The following is a 27,770-nucleotide window of genomic DNA, read 5'->3' as shown; positions in this document are numbered from 1 at the left end:
GGGTTGCAGTAAAAGGAAGATGCACAAGTCTTAAATGTACTTCCTCCATAACAGGAAGTGGTCTTGCCTGCCACATTTTTGATGAAACTGTTTAGCTGGGGGGAGAAAAAGGGAATTAGTCTACTGTAAAGGGTCTAAAATCAGTTGTGTTTCCAAGCCTGTATTTTATATGAAATAGAAAGGATGTATATTTAAGTAGCACACATGAATGACAGAAAGAACTATATTTCTTGAAGTTCAAGTGCTTTGGTTCTCTACTGGGCTTGTTCTTTCAAGGTTTTCAAGACATACAGCATTGGATATTGAGTTAAGAAATAAAAGCTAGATGTTCTTGTTCAGTTTTCTTTTATTAGGACAAGAAGCTTTCTTATCTATTGAGAAAGCACACTGCAGGCTGACAAAGCTAGTACAAGGAAAAAATTATGTGAAAAATATATCAAAATTGTTATAAAGAAAACTATGACTCTTAAGTTTACCAAACCTCATTTTTGCTTTCATCATCTCAGTGACTTTCTCAACCTTAACCAAAGCCCAAAGACTTGAACCTAACCACTTCTAAGCAAAACAGACAAAACTCAATTATTTCTAAGGTGGAATATGTTGATTATGCTTAATTGGTCAAATCTAATTATTCCCCTTAAAAGCTGACAAGTAACCTTTCTCCACAATTTTTATCCTTATACAAAGTAGCCTCTTCATCTCCCATAAACCAGAAGAAACTATCCACAAAATTAAGCAGCCCCAGCAATGAAACAGAAATTGAACATAAGCGCTGCTAGGTCTGTACTTGTTGCCATTGTGTTAAGCAAAATGTTTGTCTATGTTTATGAATGACATCAAATTCTGCTGGTAGAGGCTAAAACAAACCTTGCTAGTTTTATGTAGCAAACATCTAGGTTTATGTAGATACACAATTTTCGTCTATGAATTTCACATGAACTCAATAAGAAAGTGATAAAAATCCCTCAACTATGTTAAGAAAAAGTCCTGCTTCTACCTTCATCCTGATCAGGACGCAGTTGTAGTGAAAATATTTAACATTTGTTTTATCAGATTTAAAACCATTTATAAACTTTAGCAACTATATTTTTGTATGTCAATCATGTTACCTGATAAAAACAGGAAGGATTTTTAACATGTAACTTGCCTATTGCTCCTGGTACTATTTTCACTGAATAAAATGGGTGAGTCTGTGATTGCATTATTTTGACCAGGAGAGGAAAAGCTAACAGAAACATGGCTACTGATTCTAACATTCATTAAAAAATCTTGGAAAAATAAACTTGTAACAAATTGACCTAGAGGTTTCCAGCTACACTCTGCAAGGTCAGTCATAAACTTGTTTTGACAGTCCAAATCGACTAAGGGTCAGCTCTGACAAAAGAGGGGGTTTCTTATTTTATCCTTTTCTGAAAGTTCATTGAAAAGAAGCCTATGTAACAGGAAAGCATCACTCGCTTTACACATCTCCAGCTTCTTCTGGGTATCTGCTCAAACAGCAACACTGTTGGGAATGCGATCTGGGGAAAGGTAGTAGTAAGGCAGCTTTTTGTTCTTGTTGCGCTCGGTGATGCCGCTGACGATCTCATCCAGATTCTTGCGGAATTTTGCCATAGCCTCTTTCACCGGCTTCTCCACAAAGTGTTCATCTGGGTACATGCCCAGAAACAGCTAATTGAAAAACACCAAGAAATCATACTTTGAGAAAGCAAAGACTCCTCTGCCTCAGCATTATGTCATCCAGCAGAATAACATCCAGAGCTTCACAAATGCTACTTTTAAAATAGTACAATCAATATTTAAGCTAGCCTATGCTGGCACTGCCAGTGAATCATGCTGTCCCATCCTCCCTCACTGCTGACTGCTTCTTTCCATCCCTGCATCATTCTGTAGCTGGTTTGCATCTGACACCACAAGGGTAAAACCACATCACTGATACATCTCCATAGAAAGGTAAACATGGTCGGGTCAAGCAAAGAGCAACACTACAACTTTGTGAATCTGTGTGGCTCACAAATGGCACAGATGGCTCTCATGGTCTCACCTACATCTTCACCATCCAGAGAAGGGAGATCAACTTACTTCATTTTCCTGGAATTGGCTCAAGGCCCAGACAGCTCCCAGATGCCAACAAGAACGTCCCCTATCTGGCAGACTCTCCACAATTTGCTCGATGGTGACTGTCCCCTTTTCTGTCGGAGGGGGGCAGCGCATTGTTGGTGGGGCATTGGGTATCCAGGAACACCAGTCATACTGCACAACAAAGCAAGACAACACAGTGAAAAGCTACAGTGATTGGTATTTAGGAACACTGCAAAGAAAATCAGGACTCTTGATACCAGGCAGATGCTCTAGAGAAGGACTGAAGCAGAAGGAAGACCCTACTGTCTTTCTCAGGATCTCAAAAGGGAGAGAGCTGGTTTATCTAAATGGGAGTAGTTATTCTGCTAACCACAGGCACATGCCACACAGCCCAAATTCATCAGCCAGGCTAAGGACTTGGCTATTTTTTAACAAATAGCTCTTCTGATAACCTCAGGTGAACAAGGGTGGACAAAGAGGGTCAACATGTAGAGTGATGTGGGATGTGCTTGAGAATAATCACTGTAGGAAAGACGGTCTCCCTGCTTAGCTGTGAGATCATCCATGCCTAAAGACAGAATATCTGCCAACAAAAAAGCTCATAGAGTCACAGAAAATCTCAAGCTGGAAGGGACCCATAAGGATCAAGTTCTACTTTCTGCTTCTTGCAAGACTGCCTAAAACTAAACCATGTAACTAAGAGCATTGTTCAGATGCTCCTTGAACTCTGACAGGTTTGGCACCATGACCAGCTCCCCAGGGCATTTGTTCCAGTGACCAATCACCCACTCATTGAAGAAGCTCTGTGCAACACAGAATGACAAAGAGAATTGCTTCTGGCTGTCAACTTTGCTTTGATGTTGGAAGAAACAGCATTTGAAAGGCAAGCTGATACCACAGTTTCAGGGTAGATTCAAGCAGGCAGGGGTAACAGACTATCAGTATGTGATACATTAAACATCACAGAGGAAGTTCAAAGATGCCAGTTGGCTTGCAAACTCAAAGCACATTGGTTCTTTTAAAAATGTGACCATGATCAAAGCCTCGAACTTCACAGATGTGATGCTTCAGATTTCTGTGTATGTCAGTGGGAGTTAAGTATCTACATATCGTTGAAGATCTGGACTTCTGTCCCAGTGACTTCAATGAGACTGTACCTTGAGGAGGCTTGTCTGTGCTGCTGCAGAAAGTAGACTTGGAGGACCTGCAGATGTGCAAGGCAGTTTTCAACTAAATAACTCAAGACCCATGGTAAGTGCTCCATTATGCCACTTAGATTGCTGTAGTGCTGGGACTGAGCTGTTGGGAAACAGCCAGCTCCACCAACTCAAAGAGAGATGCCACATGCAGCTTCAGCACAGACACACTGCCAAATTAGCACAGCTTACAACAGCAACCCACAGCAGCCACCTTTGAATGCACTCACAGCAAATGCAAAGTAAAGCCTCTTAATGCATTTCACTGCACGAAGTGCCACAGACTACCAGCACATACAGTATTCAGGTAGTTCAAGTGATGTCTGGAAAGCATGGTAGCTTGAGTCTGCACCTGAACCCTTCAGCATTTAAATGCTTAAAAAAAATTGTTCACCCTAATGAAGTCATTACAACCAAAATATACAAGTTGGAGCCTGTAAATTTGAACTTTGGTACATAATTTAGGACTGAAAATGCTTGTTTCAGCCTTACCAAAAGGGTTGCACAGGCTTCATGTGGATTTGCAGATGGCCCTGCAGTTATTTTGACCAGAAAGTAATGTCTGTACATGCATATTTACTAAAAAACATTTATCAGACCTCGCTCTGCTAGATGCACCTCTGAGCCCTAAAAGAACAGTCTTCCCAGAAATTCCTACCTGACCAAAATTCACAGCTGCATGCTGGGCTGATGTGGTGAATATTATCACTGTGAGATATTCTGATAGCTTCTCTCGTGTTCTGATCATCTTAGGAAACCCTAAATGAAGGAGAAGAAAAGCTTAAGTAACACAACTATGAAGTAACCCCGTTACACAGTAGTAATCAGCTACTGAAAAGGCATGAATGAGAGGACCATGCAGCAGTCACTGAAGAGCAGGGCATTCCCTTTCTGAATGGTGATGTGTGGTCTAACAGGAGCTACTCAACCCCTCTGTGTCTTGGCTATCCAGCCGTCAACATCGAGTAATCTTGTTTTACTGCATACAGGTTTGTGAGACATCTCCACTGTTTGCAAAGTGTGCGGCATTACTTAAGGGAAAGGCAAAATATAATTACACCTTTAAAAAATACTGCATCCCTGTCCTCTCACCCTACCTACCCTGCAGCAAGGAACCCAGAGAGTTCACAGAGCAGGGGCCTCAGATGCTCCCTTTTTCTCCAGGCTACAGTGCAAGCAGGGAAGCAGCAAATGGCTATGTGCTTGTACTTACAAAGGTCCCAGGCCCAGAGGTCAAGTGCACTGCAAGGAAGAGCACAGGGAGAGCTTATTTGCTGAAACAGAAAGTGAGGAAATGAGAACTTCTGAAAGAGAAAACAGAATAAGGAACAGAAATAGTGGCACCAAGCTGTCTTTGAGAAGTAGTGAATGAATTCTTCGTTCTGCTTTGCTTGTGCGCATGTAGCTTTTGCTTTTCCTATTAAATTGTCTTCATTTTAACCCACAAACTGTCTTACTTTTACCCTTCCAATTCTCTTCCCCATCCCACCAGGGGAGAGTAAGGGAGTGTGGTGTTTTGTTGCCAGCTGGGTTAAATCACAACAAAGGGGAAGAAAGAAGAAAATAATCAGGAACTAGGGAAATATTTTGCTACCAAAGCTCCCCCAAATCTGTATCTTTCCTATCCTCACCACACTGCAGTCCTGTGCTGTACTCACTGTCCCAGCCCAATGTGACGACAGGTCTCAGCATACCTAGAGAGCTGTTAGTACCCTGAGGAGAAGTGCTCCTGCTAAGGCTGTCTCTGCCAGCTGCTTCCACATCTCCACCACCAACCTGGTGCAGATGTGAACTCAACCTGAGATGGGGAACAGGCACACAGTAGCTCTGGCCAGACACCACGCCCAAAGAGGAAAGGATGCATCCCTTCCTGAGTCCTGCTATCGTAAGCACGCTGTGCTCACCTTTTAAGGGGCTTAGCACATTCCCAGTCAGAGCAGCCCTTCCAGGGCAGGAATGGAGACTGGAGGAGGGACCCTGGGTGCAACAGCCTTCCCCATTTATCCTCCTTCCATTCTTTACACAGACAGGCAGGTCCCCCTGCTCTCTGCCTGAGTGCTTGAAGTGGCAGCAGTGCAGACAGAGATACTGCAGGTCTGGCAGGTTTCCCACCTGTAGTGGCAGTCCTGTCACCAGTGGTGCTTGTAGTAACCCACCCCAGCTGTAGCCCTGGAAAGGCTCAGTACTTGTCACATATCAAGATGTTTAGGTCACACATGAAGCTTCTACTGGCAGGCCATTACTAAGCTTTTCCTAAGAGACAAATACACAAAGAAAAATTATAGCAACTATATGCCCCAAATCCTTTGCTTGTCCAGGCAGGTAGAGTCCAGGAGGCTGCTGTACACCAGTGCATACTGGTAATGAGTGGAAACATCACAGTTCTGCCTCGCAGTCTTACACACAGACGTGTGCAGGCAATGCCAAAGCCATCTGCCTCAGACCACTGATCAACGGGTGTTTCCAGATGTAAATCAGTCAGGACAGTATGAAGAATCCCTACCCATCTGCATAAATTCCTGAAAACCTGCTTGGAAAAAATCTGAGTAGAAGAAAAAAAACCAATAACAACAAAACGTTTAGGCAAAGGCAGGAGAGTATTAACTCAGGTGGGAGAATGGAGGTGTGTTACGGGTGAGAGCTCCCACAGCCAAGTAATGGCTTGCAAGAAAGAAGAGGCAGTGGATGGAGACAGAGCAAAGGAAAGTATTTCTTGGAAAGAATCATGAGTATCTTCTCTTGAGGAAAGCAGAACAGCTCAGCAATGTCACCAATGCTGAACAAATGCAAAGCACAGCAAGAAACTCCTGGGGAGGTTCTTATTTGTTCTTATTCAGTGCAAGATTTGGAGGACAGGATTCAAGGGGTTCTCACTGCTCCTTGTGATTTCTATCTATCTATCTGGTGGTTCCAACAGCACATACAGGCAGCCCATCCACTAATGCTTAAAGCATCAGTAGACAAGATCCCCAGTTTACAGAGAGCTCTCCCAAGTGGCCAAAGCTCATGGTGAGAATCTGTGGCAATGGAAGGAGCTGTCACCTGAGGAGGGTTGGCCTGATTCAAGGTCTCCCCCATAATCCAGGCATCTCTGGGCCAAGAGTGGAGAGGGTCTCCAGCAGTTCAAGGCAGGCTGTGCACACAGTGGTGCTGTCAGCAGGCCTTGACCAGTCGTGAACCTGGCTGGGCCATCATACCTTACCTGAGGCCTTTACACCCCTCATTCCATAGACGTAAATGTCTTTGACGAAAGCCTGGAGCTCCACATCCTCACATACAATCTCATCGCTCTCATAGTAGATGTGAATAACATCCTCTGCAAAACTGCAGACACAGGAACAAATGAACAAGACAAAACAGACAGGTGAAAGCAAGCCTGCTGTTCCCTGAAGACCTTCTACTTATCTTGCAGAGGAGACAGATGCTGTACGGGGCAAGAGAGAAGGGAAGAGCAGGTCTCAACACCCTCCTCCCTCCTCCCAAAGGCAGTGGGAATGCACAGAGGCAACTTTGATTAATTTCTGACTACAGCATCACTTCCTCCCCCAACAAAATGATGCTAGACCACACTGTATCCTCTGAACAGTCCCGTGCATTTTACTCTCTTATTTGAGGCTTTGCTACTGCCCAGACTTCCGTCTTCACATCTACATCTTTTCTTCACTTAATATAGACTCCCTCTGGCATATGCACATAGCTCTCACACCAAGAACAGGGGCTCCCAAACTGTGGTACTGGCACCATCCCCTGTGTGTAGGATCCTCCAAAGCTGCTCCTGGGTGCCACTGAAATAGTTGATCCCTTCCTACCACACATTTTTTTCACAAAACCCAAGCATCACATTCCAAAGTCAGGGTGACCCAGGAAGCTTTTCTTGGGTAGAAGAGATCTAGAGCTTTTTTCCTACACTCACTACATACAGCAGCTATCTTCTGCCTGTTCAGTTCCTCTTCTCAAAATCCCTCTTTCTATAAAAGCTTCCCGGGCAAATTCATCTCAGAAAGAAAGGTTTTTAAAAACCTAAGATAATAGAAATTGTTCTGAAAGCAGTTAAAATAGGCAAGCCTGATTTCCTGAAGATCTGCATTTCATGACTGAGTGACTCGTTAACTGATCTACACCAAGATAAACTATTAGCTCTGCAGGTACCTACAATCCTTGCTAAATATTTTGACAACCCACAGAGTGAAACATTTGACTGCAGAAGCTGACTGATGGGATTAAGAATTGTTATCCAATAGAGATTTCTCCCCTACTAAGCTATAAACTTACTGCAATTTGGAGACCTTTACAAATCTGTCACTATGGTTTTTACTAGCCAACCAAGTCAAGATTTGTTATCGAGGCAGACAAACAACTGCATTAACACCAGTAGTTTAAGTAATTTGGGCTTCTAGAGGAAGCCAAGGGAAATGAAAAATCCTGTAACGTGCAGAGATTAAGCCTCCCTGCATGAGCTCAGCCTCCACCAACTGGCACGTGTGCCAAGTGCATACAGAAGATAATCCTTCTCTCCCAATGACAGTATTTTAGACCCCCTTCCATGCAAATGTAAATTAGTATATGAAGTGTGTATGAGACCTTCTTGGTTGGAACGTCTTTCTGCAGTTAAATCAGAAATAAGAAGCTGAGTATTAGAGAAGGGGTTTAAAAATTTGCTGTGTGAGCCTCATAGTTTCTACAGGAACAACCTTATCAGCTTTCTTAAGTCTAGGCCATCTAGCATATGGGAGAAATGCTGGGGACAGAAGTTATTTAACTAGAAGAGTGAAGACTGACATCTCTTCAGTGTGTAGGCAATTCATGGTGACTATCATGTGCATGTGCCTTGTTTCACGGGTCAGGATATCACACACTCAGAACGGCACTGCCCACACCATTTATAAACCAAATTATTCACTTATGAACTGAGGCACTGTAACATCTTCCTCCAGCTAGGTTAACACCCACAAAGAGTCATACTAATTGAGTTGACTAAGTACTGTCTGGTATTTGAAAAGGCATTTCTCAATCAGCAAAGAAAATACAGGAAAGAGAAGAGGGACAAAAAATGGACTACTTCAAGAGAATTACCACAGAAAAGTTATAACTTCCTTTTCTCTCAAATGGGCACTAAGAATTGCAGGAAATATTGCAAGATAACCTCTCACCAAAACACAAGAGAAAACACAGGAGACAAAGATCTACCCAACACTTTAAACGTTATGTGTTCACTATAAACTCCCAACTCCGTGTGCACAGAAGATCTGATTTTTAATGAACTTGCTTTTCAGAAGTCACGTGACCAGAAGCAGCTGTATATTTGCAAGCAACTTATGCCTTGCAAAAATACATTGTTTGTTAAATGAAATGCCATTGTAGAATAAGAAACATATGAATCATTCCATTCTGAGGCAGTGTTTCATATCTGAAAAGGACCCACATTTCTGTGGTTGAGCAGCCTTGCAGTGCCTCTCCTGTCTCAGAATTGCTGCCCTTCCTGACAAAAGCTGGGCTTTGCAATTTTAAGGCATTTTAAGAAAGGTTTTATTCAAATCAGTTAATGCCTGATTTATTGAGTATCAAAACACAACTCGAATGCAAGCCAAGCTTGCATTTCCACTCCACAAGAACCTTGATGAGCTCATGTGGCTGGCTCAGAGAGCTGGGTTCCCTCTTGGTTTGTGCACAGCTAAAATGAAAAAGCTAATTAAACTTCCTTTGCAGGGCTAAATTTCAACTCACTAAACCCTGTGAAATGCTATAGAAGAGTACATATTTATAAAAGGGCCTCTGAAAAACAGAATGCAGGAAAACAGGACTGAAAAAAAGCATTAACAGTCTTTCAAGGGTTTGTGCTTGACTATGCATTTCTCCTCAGATGAAATACACTGGATGGAAAAGGCACCAAGTAACTAAACAGCTCAGGTGCTGTTCACAAGGCTGTGATGGAGAGCAAAGTGAGCAGAGAGAAAATGAAGTCATGTCTCCGTGACAGTGACTTTATTAGCCATTTCTAGAACTTACCTCTTGATAGCCTCCCAGACTTTAATGCCATCATCCCGGTAATAGTAGTAGGGGATATCCTCTTTGCTGTCCATCCCTTTAGCTTTCATCTCCTCAGGGAAGCAGAGAGAGCTGTAAGTCAGATCCTTCATTGCTTTCTGCACCATTTGTACATGTCCTCCTCCACCTGTAGCATTTGCCTGCAGGAGGAATGGCAAGACAGGAACAGCAGATTATATTGACTTTGTGCCGAGACTGGCTTTCCAAATGCACAGGAGTTGCTATTAAAAATGTGAGTCAATCTTTTTTTCAAGGAGAAAACCACTTCTCCACACAAACAAGTACAAAACTGCTGCTGTACATTTTGACTCCAGAGATTTCACAGCTCTCCCATGAATCACTGTTTATATCCTCACCCATTTTCTCCATAGGTACAGCACCTGCTAATGATGGAATACAGTAATAAAGTACAGAAACATCAAATTATCAAACATAAAGCACTTGCTGCCAGCCCCATCCTCCAAAACCAGCATGTGTGTGGAGGAAGGCAGGCAGGAGTGTGATAGAACAGGGCTTTTGCTAAACTACCCACTGCTGCTACAGTGTGTTTTAGTAGAAAGTGTCTGTGGATGCAGGCTACTGTTAGCCACCCTGGAATTTAACCCAGAATATCAATCCTACTGGGTGATTATTTATGAGGATTAGCCAAGGTTTCCGTATATGCTACATTTGGAAAACATAGCACTGTGGAAAATCCACAACAAACAGCACTGTGAAAATATTTAGTTATTCACTGCACAAAAGCTCCCAAATGTTGCTTTTCTAGCATATGATGCTAGTGTTGTAGCAGGAATCAGCTTACATTTACCGTCCTCCAGCCAGCTGATCATCCACACTGGACCCAACAAATTCTGGAACTCCAGGATCCCTGTTGGTAGGTCTTAACCACACACTTATCCCACATGCAAGGGATGTTTTTGTTCATTATGCTTTTGTTCAAAAAGATGGGAATGCCTGCTAGGTCTCCACAGTCAGCAGTGGAGTACAGAAGACAAGGAAGATGCCCCGATTTAACCTCTCTTTTTTCCTTGAGTGAAAAACTCTGAAGCATGGAACTTATTTTTGGTCTAGTGCCAGAAGTGTAAGTGGTACAGTTGTCCTGAAACACAGGCTCCCTCTTTGGAAGGACTTCTGAAACCTCCCCAAAATTTGCTGCTACCACATTGTCACAGAGACCGCTGCATGCCAACCTGCTGTGGTTCCAAGATGCAGCATGCCATTTCTGGAAAAACCAGAGAGGAAGAGCTGGGTACAAGTTAAGTACCACTGCAGTCAGAATTAGATGTTCAGATTTGACCTAAGAGCTGCAACACAGTTCATGATACACGGTTATGTTTCTCTGACTCAGATGAAGCTGAGTTTTGATCCTAGCAGATCTGCTGTTTATGGCAATTCAAGAAAACAGGCTGGAATTTACAGGCACTATTTGTGAGCTTAGAATCTGTCTTAACTACACGTCTTCCTCAGATGGAAATTTCCTTCTACAATCACAAATTATTTTGCTCTCCACCCTGCTCCAATATGAGTAACTGAGTACCTAAAAGAAACTGAGGACTTAATATTGTGCATGCATGTGCGAGGATGTAATGTGCAAATCATGTTAATTTGCACTCCTATACTCACACCCCAAAGTCACATCAGCTACAAGTAAGCAAGATACCGGCTCACTACTGACATTGGCCAGTTCTAAACTGGCTACTTAGAGGTAAAAGGTAACATCTTCATCACAACAAAGCATCAGCTCTGTGCACCAGTTTCTCAGGTGGTATTAGTTATGTTTGCCCTTTAGTAGAAAGGTCAAGAAACAAGACAGTATGTGATGGTTAAAGGATAAAAACACATACAGAATCATGAATAATAATGAAGATTTGCAAAGGGGATTACTTACCTTGTCAAAAAGACCACATTCACAGATAAGCTGTTCTCGGGCTTTGGTATTGATGGCTATCGTGAATCGCATGTGCGGCACCAAGAGCTGTGAAACAGGACAAGCAACGACAGATGGCAAATTCTCTGACTGAATTCAACAGCAACACAGTGTAAAGTCTGAAGTTCTGGAAGCCCTGGTGGTTTAGCTGTATGTTGCCTTGCAGGGCAGCCAGCCAAACTATCTCAGCTGAGCTATCACCAGGACTTCCTTTTGGTTCATCAGACTAATGCGGTAACCTCCCTCACCCACCTACATCCCTTCATGCAAGAACCAACCTTGAAGAGGGGATGTACAGCAGGCAGCTGCCGGAACATGGCTATGCTGAACACCTCTGAGACTAAGTGTGTCCGTAAGAGATGGGTCACTGTCTGATGGATGTGGAAATCAGCTGAGCGAACCCAAATTTTAGCGAGCAGCCAATCATATGTGGCATCTGAGGGAAGGAATATGGGATTGTCTGGCCCAGGCTTTTGCCCAAGCTGGAAGATATAAAAACAACACAAACCCACAAGTCATTCATATTTAAGATGAGACAGAAAGCAAAAGTCCCTTTAAAGACCCTGACAGTAAACCCACCTGGATTGCAATGGGTACAATTTTATTCTCCAGGTTCTTATACAGCAGGCATATGGGTGCAGTCAAGTACTGTATCGTGCATGGGTCTGTTTTATTGGCATCCACACCATCCAACAGCTCGTAGTCCACAATGAAAATGTTTCCTTGCTGGGGAAATTAAAAAAAGGGGGAAAAAGAAGAAAAAGAAAAAATAAAAGCCTGTTGTGTTTTAACAGACTGTAAGTAATAAGGTTTGGAACAAAGGTCAGGAAGTCTTGGTCAGAGGCTGGCTTGTGCCCTGTGTTTACAAGTGGCCACTGGCCTGTCCTTGCTTATGGTGGCTCAGGGATGATGCCATTGAGACAGCAAGCACCTTTACACAAACTACCTGACCCGTATCACCTGAGTCTGATGGTGAGCCTTTCATGCCTATGCATTCAGAAAGTGACACTAAGATGGATGCAAACAAGTTTCACACTGCCAGCTGAAGAAACCCCTAAGCTTGTCATACAAAGCAAAGCACAATCCTTGCCAACCTTTCTTCAGTATGTTAGCTCAGTCAATAGTTAGTCAATCCCCAACCTTTGAGAGGAAAACACTGAAAAAGGACCCTTAATCTACTGGTGACATCTTTAACTGGATGTGGAGAAAGGCATGGCATGTAGGACAGCAGGAGGAAACAGTCAACAGAGGTGTTCTCAGTCTGCGGAGACACTTGGCTTTGCCATGACCAACCACGCAGGCTGAAGAGGAGGTGTGGCCGAAGGCAGTTAGAACAGGGTTTGGAGGTTAGAGGACATGAGAAGGAGCAGATGAAGTCCAACGTGATGGAAAGCCATACCTTCACTTCTTCCTCCAGGGTCAGGTTCCTCTCCAGACTGCATTCTACCATATCTGTAGTCACGGGTAACTTCTTGGGTATCTCGGTGCATCTCCGGATCAGCACAGGATTGCATCCATTCAGGAACTGGTAGCCAAACATAAAATCTTCCTTCCAGTGCTGCATCACATATTCTAAAGGGAAAACAAGCATGCAGCATCAATAACTGCACTGCATCAATACCATACTGCATGCAGGATTCCTCCCTTCCTCCCCATGTTTTGTTATAATGCACTGTAACTTTGACTAAAGAAAGCAGCAAGAAAAGGATTCAGAAGTTGCCACAGAATTAAAAATTACTTAAGTTAAATGGACAATGTAATCTTTGCTTTTCACTTTGAGAAGAACTAAATTGATAATAATTTGTTTCTCTATGTACAGAAACAATGAAGACTAAAAGAATCCACTCCTGTGTAAAATACTCTTCCATGATATTTTTAAATCTCATGTTTTAAATTCTCAGGGAATGCAATGCAGTGATAATTAAAAAAAAAAAAAAGGTCTCAAAACTCACACTGCATTCTAACAGAGTAGAAAAAAATGTAGTTTACTTGAAGTTGACATTTACATCAGCTCTGTCAATTGCATAATGAGTCTGGAGCTGTATCTGAAGTCTATACCATCCAAAAATTACTTGGACAGAAAATACATCATTGAAACATGCCTTGAACTACCCTCTTCATTAGCTCTGTTTCTGCCAAGGCTCACAAGTAAGCAGATTCAGAGTTGCATTAATATAACTGTGACCAATGATTAACATTTAAAACTCACAGAACTGCGGCTTTTCTCACGAGTATGGAAATACTATGAATGAAATTAATTGTAGATTATATATAATTCCCATGTTAAAAGTACTTTAGGAAGCGATTTTATTAAATGGAGCAAATTGCTGTAATTAGTTTTAATAGCTCTGACCAGCCTGTGTGCTTTATTTTATACCTGGGACTGCAGAAATTACTTTCATTTCTCTTAACTGGTCCGTAGGCAGACTGAAGAGGAGCAAAGCTTCAGAGCAGGAAGGAAAAATATTTTCGTTTGCAGAATCTGAACAAGCCATTCACACACATTGGGGGAACCACACCCCAATCAGCTTAGAGTATCTATGTATCTGTTATATCCAATAATACAGTAAAATAAAGACAAGTAACATAACCATGGCAAATAGTAGAAGGTTGGGTCTGGCTCACAAAACAAAGGCTTCCCAGCCCTGTTTTACAGAAAGGACACCATGAACTTCAAAACCCTGTGTCTGTCTGCAATTCTTTTATGTAACTGTTCATATTTCCATACTGTAAAGAGTTAAAACAAAGAAGTATTTTGCCTTTGACATCTTAATAGGGGACTGAGATGCTCAACTGGCCTGACCTCCAGTATAGCTCAGGACAGAGAAGGTCACTGAGCAATTTGCATTAGTTTGTGTGAAACCATAGCTTTGCTTTTTGGTCTTTTGGGCTGTTGGTGTGATCAGCAGTCTGAGATTACAGTTTATTTATTAAAAGCTGTGGGAGTGCAGAAATCAGAGTCAGCCACTTTCATCCTAATCAAATATGTTCAAGACAAATAATTAGTCATTCTACAATGCAAACATAAGCAAATGCTGATAAACCCACCAGAGATTGTGTTGCTGATTCTGACAAAGATCCTCTCAAAATCTGCAAAATCACTCCAGGAGGACTGGAACATGTGCATGAAACGGTTGATATAAAGATTCTCCATCCTAAAACCAAAATGAAACAAAACATCTCTGAAAAAAATCACATCCAGCTTCCTCAACACCCCCCAGTTATTTTCCACCCTTTTATATACCTACACACAGTGTATTTTTCAGTGGTGGAATGTGAGATTGGCTACCGTACAGAATTAAATTTGCTGGCTGCACCTTTACACAAAAGCCTGAAAGGCAACTCAAGAGCCCAGTCTCTGCTACTGCATTTATTGAACTCCACTCCACAGTTGTTCTTGGCAGTCTACGATCTCGGACCAGTCTTGTCTCAAGACTACCCCACCATCTGATAGTATGGTTGGATGTCTGAGATAGTATGATGTGACCCAGGCACACAAGATAGCTTAGAAGGGGACTCAGACACCAGAGCAGTCCTATGTGCCTTATTAACCCTGTACTATTTCAAAGAGCTTTGCAGGATTGATTATTCAAGCTCATCCAATGGCTAGGACTGTTTTTTCTTAATGACGTGACACATGCAAGCAGGTGGACAGTGACTTTGCTGCCCCAAGAAGATTACACTCAGATGTGGTTAACTGATGAACTGCTCAGACCAGCTTTTCTTCAGCAAGGTCTAAAGTATGTGTTCATACCATTTTATTTTGTTATGTGACTGCAAGGCTTAATTATCCATTTGAATTTAACAGTCAAGGAGAGTGGTACCTCTAGAGGACTCTGAGAATTAAGCCTAAGATATTAGGTGCCAGTAGTCCTTCTTCCTATGCTCTTCACCATTGTCTCCTCCATATGTCTACAGACAAAACAGTGTCTAATGAGAACACAGAGGCTCTGTCAGTTCCCAGCATGAAAAGCTTACTTTTTATATTTAAAAAAAAAAAAATCAATTAAATTAAATTTTTTCCTATTTTGATTCACTGCAGATCCAGCTGGGAAGAAAGAATCAAATTTTGAGATTTCAATAAAATGTAAAAGGTGATCAGATCCTTACCCTGCCGCAAAAGAGATTTTGAAAAATTCCTGAAGTTTCACAAACACTTACGCTTTAGAGTAGTTCAGAATGAAGTCAATTCCTTTCTCGTTGTCAAACTGGATGTCACGAGGCAGATCCCTGTGTGAAAGGGCATCAATGCTCAGGGGAAAGCCTGGATGCCACTCCTTCCAGCTGAGAAAACAAGAGAGGTTGGATCAACCATATAACCTTAGCAGCACGAGTGCTGTGTCATTCATTTACGTCCACCGCTTCTGTGACTCAACTCCATGAAACAAATTTGTGGCAAACTCATCTGGGCCAAAAATAGTGACTTATGCAACATCAATATCTACCAGTACCCTACAGAATCCTGAAGTACAATGGAAGGCATGTACTTGGCCACCTACCTTCCCAAAACTTGAAGTAACTTAATACCTACCATATTGATAAACACTTGTCACACTTGGTTAAAATTGGCAGTAAGTACAAATGTATTGGGAAGGGAGGGGACAGAAAGACAGACAGCTGCCCAATACACACTCATTCTTGGGGCTACATTTTTGCAAAACTAGAGATACAGAAGCTAAAAGTACTCAGGCACATATTTAAGTTTCTCCAAAAGCCAACTCTCTGAGAGACACAGATGGTCTTGATAGTCTAGATCTAGCTCCTCAGAAGAGCCCTAACTCATAATGGTCATGGCACACATTCTCTGCCATGTATGTTCTTGCACAGTATCCCATTTTACTTAGAAAAAAAAATTAAAAAAGGTGACTTGTAAAGAATACAGTTTCAATGGTATTTCCAAATTGTCTGCAGCACAAAGATTGCTTTGTATGTTACCATTTATGCATCTGAATTGTAAATAACTATTTCCCTGGAATTAAGAATGGTTTTGCCTTCCTTTTTGCATGCATAAACAAAATTTTGTGCCACACCTCTTTTTGAACTGCATTTCCCTCTGCCCTATTTCCCATAATTTGTAAGCAAGATCCTTTCTTAGTCAAATGTTATTACCAACACATACGCCAAGGCTCAATCCATTAATTCTGAATGAAGCCTCAGTCATTCTGATCCTTACTCTCATGGTAAGGAGAAGAAAGTGCCAGAAATTTTCGTTATTTTAACAAAGAATATGTCTCTATGAAAAGGAAATGTCTGATGCTTTTGGGAGTTACCCATTGATAAAAGATAGGTAACTTGATTAGGAAAAAATGTCTATGACAGTACAAAGGTGGGTGTCACAGCTGTGTTCTGATAGCACATTCCAGTTAATTCAAACAGGGCTAGATCTTCTACTCCACCGCACAGCAGGAAACAACTAAAACTAGCTTGGTGCTGCAGCCAAAAAGCTCCAGTAAGAGCTGACATATTCAGATCATATTCCAAAACTGGAGTACTGCTTGGAAAAGGCAAATGGAATCTGCATTCAGATCTTCCTTGAAAGCACACCTGTATGACAGAGGACCCACACAGAGACTGTACCACTGAAGTCCTACTTAAACCTTCCAGATAGGCTTATCTGGGATCCAAGTATCTTGTAATGCCACTTGCACCAGGCTGATCATCACTTACACTGATCCATCTATGCAAAAAAATCATATATGGCCAACATGGTAACTTCTGCTTTCTCTTATGCAACAGTCCAGTAACTAGAGTAAGATGATAATCTACATGTACTCTGCCAAACCTGATGAGAACAGGCACCGGGCCTTCGGGGGACATTTGGGAAACTCACCGGTACATTTTTTGACGGCTCTCGAGCTCTTTGCGTCTGTGCTGCTTGAGAATGTGTGTCTTGTCATCCCGGGAGAGCTTTGCTGTGAAACAGAGGAAAGAGACAGATTTATTAGGGTCCTCTGCACATCACTGACCAGCTCCTGAGGACAGCAAGGTTTCCAAACCCTCAAACTTAGGATGTATACCTTTGTAAAATTTCTGTCAGAAACACTTACATGATCCAATGCAGTACCCTGAGTAGAAACACAGGTGCCTTGAGAATCTGTGGCTTCTAACCTGGTGCCTCCAAGGGGCAATTAGCTCAAGCTAGGAAAATCTGTCTCAACTGTATATTAAACCTGGATTCCTAGTGTAGATACTTGCTGCACACATCTAGTGTTACATGGTCTGAACAAGACCAGGGGAATTAATTTTACATTTCAGTATCTAGGGAAATTTTCATCAATAACAGAAATCACAATTTTGTTTCAGCTAATCTTACCTGCTAATAGACACCTCCAAGAAACAATCTGACATCTCTCCTTAAGCTGTGCTCTGTCCTGTCCACTTGGGGCAATAATCATATATTCTTACTAGAACAGGAAGAAAACCGTTGAGGCTTCCTGTCCATACAGCTTGCTCTTCTGACCACGTACTCACTAAACCATTAAATAACACAAATACTTCCTTAGCGACCAGAGAAAGGACACGTGACTCACTTTACATACACAAATGGGAAGGCAGATAAAGTCAGCAGGAGTTTCATGGAAATAGCTGCTTGGGGTATGGAGTTGGAAATATCAGAGGTAATACAAGTGATAACATATATGGCTAACAGTTTCCACTTGGTTGTGTCTGAGTTACCAATAAGGTTTCACTAGCTTTTGTCCCTTACCTCCCCATACTCTGAAAGCCATGCAAAGCTACTTTCCATGGAAGTGTTACAGTCATCATAAATCAAATTAAGAAAAAAGGGAAGGTCCCTCTGAAGACCAAAAATAAACTGACACGTAGTTGTGATTACAGGACAAAAGGCTTCAAATGCAAAATTCCTTGGCCAGGATTAGACAAAAACTTAATGGGAAGATAAACATTTATTTCCTATCACCTCATATATTGTTTCAGCTATTTTCAGGCACTCATGCTGGAGACCATGAAAGCAGACAACCTACCCTAGGTAACACAAAGGGGAACATGCTAACTTCAGAGACTAATGACTGCACCAACCCTGATCATATCAAGTAGATCAGTCAGAAACAGTTAAAATACAGGTTTCAGGTCCAACAGAGCTCTGAACAGAGAGCAAAAGTGCTGTAACCCTTTCCTCAGTTGCTCACCACTACTTGCATCAGTCATATCGATCTCACCCTGGACCTGACAGCACGCAAAGAAAAGGGGTGAAAAATGAAGCTGCTGTTTCAAGTCAGTCCTTGCACCTGCAGAGCAGCCTGCTTTGGGATTTTATTTCGCTCTCAAGAAAACAAGACAATTTACAGGCAATTAATCATGGGCCACTTAGGAGCTTAGTATGAAGCAAGGACAAGACACTAATTCTAATTAGATCAAATGGTCTTCCAGCAACAGAGATGCAGAGCAGACAAAAAATTTGGCATCAGGGTCAGCTGTCACATTCAAGACCAGTGTAACTAGCCAGTGTAAGGACTCTTCCTTGCACGTGCTTCTTAAAACATCCAGCTAAACTGCCATCCCAACAAACTGCCCAGAAAGCAGTCCTAGTTGGCAGGGAAAGCCCATTCCCTAAGATACAGAAGGGGACTGGCAATGTGAAAAAGAAGATTAGGAAGTACATGGGGAAAGGTGAAGGAGAGGTGTAAGAATTCTGGATGTTGTGAAGAAAATAATGTTTCTTATGGCTCTCACCTCTTCCATCTCGAAGGACAATCTCTTTTTCATCTGTAATCCAGCGGTAACACGGGAACTCCAAATAGTCACCCATTGGTGTTTTTACAGTGATATACTTAAGGTACCAGTCATCCTGGTACCAATATTTTCGTTTCTCAATTTTTATTAGCTGAATTTCTCCAAGGTCTTCTTCCACAGTTACATCATAGGAGTCAACCTACAGAGCAGAATATGGTCAATGATCCACTGCTCATGCAGGAAGCACAAGCACTACACAGGCATACCTGGGTTGTTCTCACATGTCATGGTTACAACAACTTTCCAGTTCTGGTGGATGAGAAAAGGAAGACCTATTATTCAGCTGCAATGCAACAAAAAGACAAATAAAAGAACAAAGAAGCAACACAAAAAACACTCCAGAAACAGAGAAACATTTTTGTTTGCAACCTAAAAATCAAATTACTCCTTGAAATATTTGCAAGTCTGAGAAAAAAACATGACCATGAAAGCATTTACTGCTCTCTTAGCAAGATCTGAAAGAGGCATTGCTAGGGCACATCTGTTCCTGCAACTAGAGTGGAAAGATGATCATGAGATTAACACATTGGACGAGGAATCTAAAGACCTGTGTTTATTAGTCAAATGTGCTTCAGAATAAGGACTGTATCCAAAGCCCCTTTGTCTTGTGTTTCCTGTGGCTGGTCTTCTTCAGTTCTCCATTTTTAAAATGAGAACAATGGCACATTTTGTTTGTACAACTCAGATGTACAAAGGATTTTAAGCAGCTAACTAAAAACAAGGTTCACAAGAATATCTAGCTCTAGAGGCACTTCCTTCTTTCACAGAAAATAAGCCAGCATGTGGAAATGGGGTTTATCATCTTCCTCAGTCTAGTGTTAACTCAAAGGCCTGTTTCCTGCAACATGGAGGGAACTCAGCCTAGACCAGTAGCTAGTCTGTTTAGTCCTTTCCTGTGCTAAGGGTCTCACCACAGGGTCTTTGCACTGAGCTGATACTGAAGGCTAGGACCATTCATATCTGCTCCTTCAGGAGTACCCTTTAGTCTCCTCATGGGGCTGACTTCTCAGGGGTGTATGAAGACTCTTACTGCATGTGGGGACAACACTCAACAAATGACAGTTCTGGTGGCACTTGCACTATTAGGCAGTACCTACATAGGACAAAACGAGTAATAATTTCAGATATGACCAGTAAGACACCATGTGGTGCTAGGCAATCCAGAAGAACAGGAATTAACTTTTATTTCCAAGAGTGTAGACAGATCAGGGCAAACATTAGTAGCCAAGTGCTCATTGTAACAAAGCTGAATTGGGTATGGCAATCATAAGAGCATCAGCTGAAGTCTGCTCTGCTCAGATGATCCTACTAAGCTTCATGTGATAACAAGTAGAGACTCCTGTGTTTTTTCTCAACAGTTAACAATCTTAGAAACCAACCAGGTGCTGATATTGAAAGGATGGTATTGCATTGGCACGCTGCAGTGCCTATAAAGACTCACCTGCTTCTGTGAGCTTTGTCATTTGGCTCCTGACCTAGACACCACATTCTACTTATTCAGCACTTCCTTAGCCTTTTTCGGGCATTTTATACATACATATATACACCCACTGTTACTGTCTTACTTGCTAGGGAAAGACTAATTCACATAAGGACCAAAACTGAAAAGTAAAGAAAGATTAAATTCTAGACAGGAGAAAGGAGAGAAGAAAGTAATTTTTAAATGCATCCAGACGGCATTTATTATTTTAACTGTTACAGAAGGAAGATGAATAGCAACTTGTACCCACATTATTGGAAGAACACACATAAGAAGGATCCCTTGGCATCCCTTCCTCTCCCATTTTAACCCAGATTACCAGCTGTGATGATCATTTCAGATGAAGACATCTACTTGTCCACCAAAGGGATGACAGACCTCAATTCTCTTATAACCTATTACATAAAATATGAGCTTTTATAAAGTTCAACACACCTAATTGATTCACAGAAGCCACAGAAAAATAATAAAAAAAACTTTTTAGGCTTTGAAGTCCATCCTGCAGACAAAGAAACATTGTCTTTGCCTGTCTTTCCCAAATGATGTTCTTCAATTGACTTTGAAAATGTCAGGCCATGATTGCTACCACCAGCTCCAATGAGGATTTTTTATTCTATCAAGGCACTGGAATTTCTTCTAATATGCAGCCTAATATAAATTTAGGATCATATATTTAAAATGGGCATGGATAGTGCTTATTTTAATTGCTGAGACTTAACAGACTAATCTTAGTCTAAGCTATATTCTCCCCATGCCTATTAAAATCAGATTGTTTCTTTTAAAAAGGAAGCCTATCACGTCTTAGAAATTTGCCATGTTAATTTCAATAGCACACTCACACACAGCAGGTGGTAACAAACTGCTTCACAAATAGCATGATGAACCTTGGCAAGCTTGGGATAACAGTATTTGTCTGCTAGGATTTGAGCTGAGAGATGAAAATCACAGAGCTGAGATTTCAACCATATTAAAATTACTCTTATCTACTTTCTTGTAGAGCCACTGTATATACTAATTTTAAACATTTTTTCAAAGAGTATGTTGCTGATTCTTCAACCCCTTCACCCCTTCACACTATTCCAGAACAGCTAAAAGGATAGTGTGTAAAGTTAAATCCAGTTCCTTGATGATTCATTATTTTTAATCAGATGTGGAGACTGAAAAATGTTGAGTGGCCTTTCTCAGACATCACATTAATGGTGCCTTGAACCACAATTATGACAGTTAGTGACTTCAGGACATACCCCTGTGCTCCTGGCTAAATGAACGGAGTTCTTCCCTCCCACAATACTGGTTTCAAACATCACCCTGATCTTTGCCTGTCACTCCATGTCCGATATTCTTGACTTCACTCACTGTGCTCACTGTGTAAGCTGGCACAAAGAATTCTGGATGATGGCTGGAAATTGTAGATAACATGCTCAGACTGTTTCCCATTCTTCAAACCTTTCTGGAAACAGGCAGTACTTGAACCATTCCTATTTCATATTCCTTTCCCTGCTGCCCCTAATTTTTTCAACAAAAATAGTGCCAATAAATTCTTTACCATGCTCAGCTTTCGCACTGAGTCAGTACTTCTGCAATTTTGTATGTCTTTCCAGGACCAGATGGCACTTTGAGGAAGAGTGCCTCATCACAAGCACTTGTGCCATGTATCTCAAACTCAGCCACTTCCTGCTTGTGCACCTCTTTATGTAATTACTGCACAAAATTAATTATCTTTTTAAATTTCAACATGATCTTGTTGCATTTGGCAGTCAGGAGCTGGAAGTAGCCACCTTGCAGAGAAACAGTTCAAGAGAATTCACAAACCTGTGTGAATCGCTACCCATTTGTGTTCATCACCATAAAGGGAATGTACACATAAAAAGCCTAAGGCAATAACCTACAGAAGCAAATTATAAACTGCATCTGGATCAGATTTGCTTTGTATTCAGCTACTTGGGATTTTTATGCTCTATCTTCTCATTTTCCATCTCAGGGCTAGTCATGTACAACGGAAGACTAAGGTGACCAAAGCCACTGCCTAGAGAGGGGAAACAATGCACTATTTTTAGCTCAAATCCTCACGAAAACCTGTTGCTATCAAGTGATTAGTATGCCACTGAAAGTCTGAAATTAGTCTTATTTTCTCATCAACTCTTTGTTGACCAAGCTACCTGACTACTATTTTTGAAATTAATGTTCTTTAAAGCTTCAGATAATGGTTTCATTTTAAAAAAATCCTCAGTTACACATATATATTTCTATAGGTCCTATAATGTGACATCTATATATATATGCATCTAAAATTTAAATTAAAGAGCAACAGGAATCAGATTCAAAGAGCTGATAGAAATGTCACATTGACAGTCTTTGGAAGAAAATTCTCTGGTAACAATCTTTTTGACAATATTACAAGAGTCCTAAAATAGTTGCACAAGTCACTGTTAATGTAATGCAAAAAGGACATTCAATTAGCCTAAACGTTCATGGAGGTTTAGAATCTTTTTGTGGCCATCCCAGTTCCCATTTTAATGGCACTTTGGAAAGTAAGGGTTCCCTCCTGATGTCTCACCCAGCTTTCACTGCCTACAAGCCAGCAATGTCATGGGCTCACCTGGGATGGCAGTTTTGCTAATGCAGTAAAGGTGTGCAGTAAAGATGCTACAAGGTCCAGGTTAAAACTGACAGGTGCTCAACATTTCTATGGCATCTGTTGTATGAAGTCTCCTGCTAAACACATGGCATTCCTGATGACTGTATGGTGAGCCAGAGATACTAGGAGTTTTTACAGTTTGAGTTCAGAGTTAGAGAACAGAATTAATGAAGACTACTGGATTGTACCAACTCCTGTAGCATCCTGTTCAAGCAACTTAATCTCATGTAACACCTAAGCTCTTTCATTTTGAGGAGAGACTCCAACTGACTAGACTAATATTGCAAACAAGGATGGCACAGACAACCCTCTCTTTCGATAAGCACAAAGTTCTAAGTGGAAAGAACTGCATTTCCCATCTGGAATTACTTGTGAGTATGTTTTTTCCAAAAAAAAAAAAAGCAAAAAGCAGATTAAGGGGCAACAGGAAGAAAACAGATAACTGAGCGATACCATTAACAGCTGCTTTGAAATCACTCAGCACTGACAGGAACTTACTCAAGAGACAATGAGTAAAGAAAAGCATCTATGGCTTTGTGTATCACCTGTGTCCCTACTTCGAGTAAGTCAGAAAAAACTACAACTGAGCTACCTAGCTGTGCAAATCTCTTCAAAGTTTTTCCACTTCCCTTCCCCTCCATCAACATTTGGTATGCAAATCTCCTACTCAGAACTGGCCCAAGCCCTCATTCATCAAAACAAGAAATACACAAAATTTGCAATAATTCAAATCAAGACATTACCAGGATAATGGAACTACTGAGCCTGGCCCAACATTTAGAAAATAAACTGAAAAGTAGACAAAGCCTTACAAGATAATACTTTGAGATTCTGGTCATCCACTGAGAAAAGTGCCTAAAAGGTACCTTCCCAGGGAAATGTAAGCACCCCTTTTAGGCGAACACATCCTCTCCTGTAGTGCTACTAACATCCACAAACCTCCATTTTTTGCTTGCTCACCCAGCCAGGTCCAATGCATGCAAGTTCCTCTGCTCCTGCCAGACGTGGCCCCAGAGCAGTTCAAGAGTTGCTGCTGACCATATAATTAAAGCTCCTCACATCACGGCATGTTCTCCCTGTGACAGGATCCACTCCAATTGAATGTCAGAGTATCACCAGGGTCTCCATCACAGCCAACTCTCAAAGACAGTGAAACCCCCTTTTGTAGCCCAGGGATGAGAGCAAAGAGTCTGGTCACTGGAAACCCTCATGCTTACCTCCTCAACTGTGCAGTGATCAGCCCTCCTGGGAGAGCACCCTAACCCTAAGTTTGCAGGACAGTCCGAGGTCTTCTTCAACCTCTTCCTAAAGTTAAGCTTTGCTTAAAAAATGTGATTGTTCACCAGGCGAGAGAAAGAATGACCAGATATCAATTTGGGAGATTCAGGTAGCAAGGTTCTAAGCTAATGATTGTTTAATAATGAAGGAAAGCAGCTTCAACAGCAGTGGCTGTCAAGTCCCCCCACCTGAATTTGCTAGAGCATCTCCTCAGAACATCACCTATAAATATCCAGGGACCACATCTACACATGCCACCAACATTTATTTAAAATGCTGACTTCTGTTAACCATATCTGAGATGTCTAATGCAGAAGTGACAGAATACCTAACTAGGCTGTAAACCCCGTGGTTAAAAACACACACCTAAAGGAAGGGCAGCATAATGACACTGAAGTCTCATTTGTACATGCAGCGGTAGGTCTCATTTCCAAAGTGACTTGTGAACAATCTGGTAAAACCTTCAAAGTTGTCTCATCAGACTTTTTGGAATCTGTGAGTTAGGTTTCCAAGTAAAATACACATTTTGGGAAGGGAAAAAAAAATTACCCGAGCCTACTAATTCCTCAATGGACTATAAGCAAATGAATGCATGTCATAGTAAAACGGTGCTCAGAGTATGAGTGATTACAGATGGATAGCCTGGATATTGTGATAAGACAACAGAGAGGACAGGGCACACCACACAGCAGAAATCAAGGTTGGAAAGAACGGCATAGCTGATAGCCCGGTCCCATCTTCATTCTCACACCTGCATGTCCGTGCTGTTTTCCAGCTGTCACTGAAGCTGCCCCACACATTTCCCTCTGCAGGCGCTGTGACTCCCACTGGAAGCACAACTCTCGCCCCCCTGTGCTCCGGTGCGGGCGAGATGCCGCAGGGGGTTCATCGCCCCGGCTGGGCGGGTCCGGCCCGACGCGCCGCGAAGGGAGATGCGCGACGGCGCGTACGAGGCGAAGCCCGTCGGACACCGAAGGTTCGAGGACTGGGCTGTTGCGGTGGGCAGTCCCCTCGCCGCCCCCGGTTCGACTCACCGCGCCGCGCTCGAAGTCGTTGTAGAAGGGTTTGTCCAGGAGGTGCCTCTCGCTGCAGCCCGCCGTGCCCTCCAGGCTCAGGTACACGTAGTCGTCGGTGCCCGCGAACCACTGGCTGCCCGTGGCCACCGTTACGGTGTAGGACGGCATGGCCCCACCGGCGGGGCTCGGCTCGGCTCGGCTCTGCACTGCACAGCCCCACCAACCCAACCGGCCGCTGCTGCGCCGCGCTCCCGCCCCAGCCCGGACCCTGCCCAGCGCCGCCTCCTCCTCCCCCCCCGCCACCGCACGGAGCGGCTCGGCCCTGCCCGCCCCTTCCCCAGCGCCCTGCACACCCACCCGGTACCCTGCGAACCCTTCACAGCAGCCCTCCCCGACACCCCCGTGCTGCACAGCTGCCCGCGCTGCTCCCCTCTCCCGGCTCAGTTGCCCTGCAACTCTGCACTGCACCTCTATATCCCGATACAGGTGCGCTACACCGTGCACTGCACCCCTGTCCCTGGCACACAGCCTCACAGCGCACCTGCCCGCCCACTCTCTACCAGCTCCGCACTTTACACCGCCCCCCACACAGCACTTTCCTCTCGATACCCTCCTACAGCCGCACAATCCCGCTGGCAGCTCTCAGCAGGCAGCTGGCAGAGCAGCCCTGCTGCCAGCGGACAGCGCTGCACGGCTCGGGGTGCCTCACCACCTCCACACGCAGGGGACTGCAGCCACACACCCTCAAACTGCTCTGCGGTCTGTAACCTCACCTCCTCATCACCCCAGTCTGCAGGCACACACACCCTTCTGTGCCCAAACCTTAAATAACTGAACACACTACCACACTCTACCCACACACATACACTGCATCATCCTATTCTCGTTAGCATTCAGAGCTACTCACTCTGTACTCACCATACTGCATCTCATTATATATAACAAATATATATATATAACATTATCTATAACAAATCTGCAAATTCATGTACAATTCACCCTTTCCTCAGGTCTAGACCCCCCCATATGCACTACTGCTGGCATGCTTTATTCCCTGCATTCTTCTAAGCTTCTCAAACACCATTTTCTTTGCGCAACCACGTGCAATACTGACTGCCAGCATATCTATACATCAGAGCTGTACATACATAACCAACCCTCCAACGCCACAAACTGCTCTAAAAATCCCACAACTTCACAGTCCCCACGCTGAGTATACCAAGCCCCAAATGGCTGCTATCATTAAGGTGCTATAATTAAGACAACAGAAGAGCTGGCTGTGCTTCTTCCACAGCCCAACCTAACCCAGAGAAAATAACCCCATAGCAGTGATGCTGCACATTTGGGCACTTAGGCACAAGACCACTAATGCTATTCTCCTGCATTGTCATCAGGCGACCAAATAGCACATGCAGTCACCCTGTTGCCTCACTAATGATCTTCCTTCCTGGTGCTGCCAGCAGCAGCTGCTGTGCTGAAAGGAACCTGGTTACAGCTTTTGCAGCTTGCAGTGTCCTTCCACCATTGCTCAGCTGGGCAGTTCGCCTAGCTGGTCGGGGTGCTCTTGTGAATTTCTAGGGATGGGTACACAGAGCAAGCTAAACTGAAGCCAAACCAGAAGTGCTTTACTCAGGTGCTGCGCTGGATTAGTTAGTGTATGAGAATAACTAATCCCATAATACTTCGTTAGCACTTTCAGTCACTATTTGCACACAAGAAGGGCTGGGTGGGCATGACCAGCCACTGACCTTCAAATATAGAGGAAGAGAGCAATGAAAATCAACAGTCACTCCAGCATGGCTACTGCATCTTGGACCACTGGGCAGCAGTGCAAGATATGCTTACAGAGCCTCTGCTTCAGCTTCTAAAATTGCAGCTACCCAAGATGAGTTGTGGCCTGTCTTATGCACACCATGGCCAGTGGTGGCCACGCAACAGTGGGGACAGCCTGCAATGCACTTCTTCTTTCGCTGAAGTGATATGATCTGGGCCACACTCACTCATAAAAGTCAAGGAAGGTCTCCTACATCTCTTCTGCACAAAACAAAAAGACTCAAACATTTGCTCTATTGTGACTCAGATTTCCAAGCTCTCCCACTTTCAGGGCATGTATTTACATATAAGCATACAAAAATTTCCCTGTGCCTGCTTTGGCTGCTAAATTTCTCAGAATTAATTTCTTGTCCACTGCTACTTCTTTAAAAAGACTTTTAAAAAAGATGTAGCAATGCAAAATTGCCAACAGTCACGCGACAGACCCAAGACAGCCCAGAGATCCGATCTCTCCTCCCGAGATGTAACCAGCAAGGGATAACTGCACTGTTATCCCTCTGTTGACAACATTACCCCACAAAAA

The 27,770-nt window shown here is 42.8% G+C and overlaps 1 protein-coding gene across 3 annotated transcripts; it reads right to left on the bottom strand.

Moving 5' to 3' along the window:
- Window positions 1-339: 339 nt before the first annotated feature.
- Window positions 340-25,623, bottom strand: ALOX5 (arachidonate 5-lipoxygenase). 3 transcript variants are annotated; one of them, XM_051619654.1, is made up of 14 exons: window positions 25,433-25,623; window positions 18,943-19,141; window positions 17,081-17,162; window positions 15,412-15,534; window positions 14,299-14,405; window positions 12,650-12,822; window positions 11,830-11,976; window positions 11,529-11,732; window positions 11,212-11,298; window positions 9,285-9,463; window positions 6,481-6,602; window positions 3,937-4,037; window positions 2,083-2,253; window positions 340-1,671 (listed from the first exon to the last, which is right to left on the bottom strand). In XM_051619654.1, the coding sequence occupies exons 1-14, from the start codon at window positions 25,580-25,582 to the stop codon at window positions 1,492-1,494; spliced, it is 2,025 nt and encodes a 674-aa protein (XP_051475614.1). In that variant the 5' UTR covers window positions 25,583-25,623; the 3' UTR covers window positions 340-1,491. The 3 variants fall into 3 exon arrangements, with proteins under 3 accessions (XP_051475614.1, XP_051475615.1, XP_051475616.1); XM_051619655.1 differs by lacking the exon at window positions 25,433-25,623 and adding an exon at window positions 25,150-25,187; XM_051619656.1 differs by lacking the exon at window positions 11,529-11,732.
- Between the last annotated feature and the right edge of the window lie 2,147 nt (window positions 25,624-27,770).

This window comes from Apus apus, chromosome 4, assembly GCF_020740795.1.
Source record: "Apus apus isolate bApuApu2 chromosome 4, bApuApu2.pri.cur, whole genome shotgun sequence".
Taxonomy (NCBI): Eukaryota; Metazoa; Chordata; class Aves; order Apodiformes; family Apodidae; genus Apus; species Apus apus.
The sequence above is the reverse complement of the archived record's forward strand: the minus strand, read 5'-3'. Positions and strand labels throughout refer to the sequence as shown.

What these genes read in the sequence shown, in the direction of transcription:
- ALOX5 (XM_051619654.1), bottom strand. Translation starts at nt 25,582, where the DNA reads ATGCCGTCCTACACCGTAACGGTGGCCACGGGCAGCCAGTGGTTCGCG. An exon ending in CTGTACATCCCCTCTTCAAG is followed by an intron (nt 11,299 to 11,528) that starts GTTGGTTCTTGC and finishes CCTGTTTCACAG; the next exon opens with CTCTTGGTGCCGCACATGCG. An exon ending in GTCTGGGAGGCTATCAAGAG is followed by an intron (nt 6,603 to 9,284) that starts GTAAGTTCTAGA and finishes CTGTGTCTGCAG; the next exon opens with TTTTGCAGAGGATGTTATTC.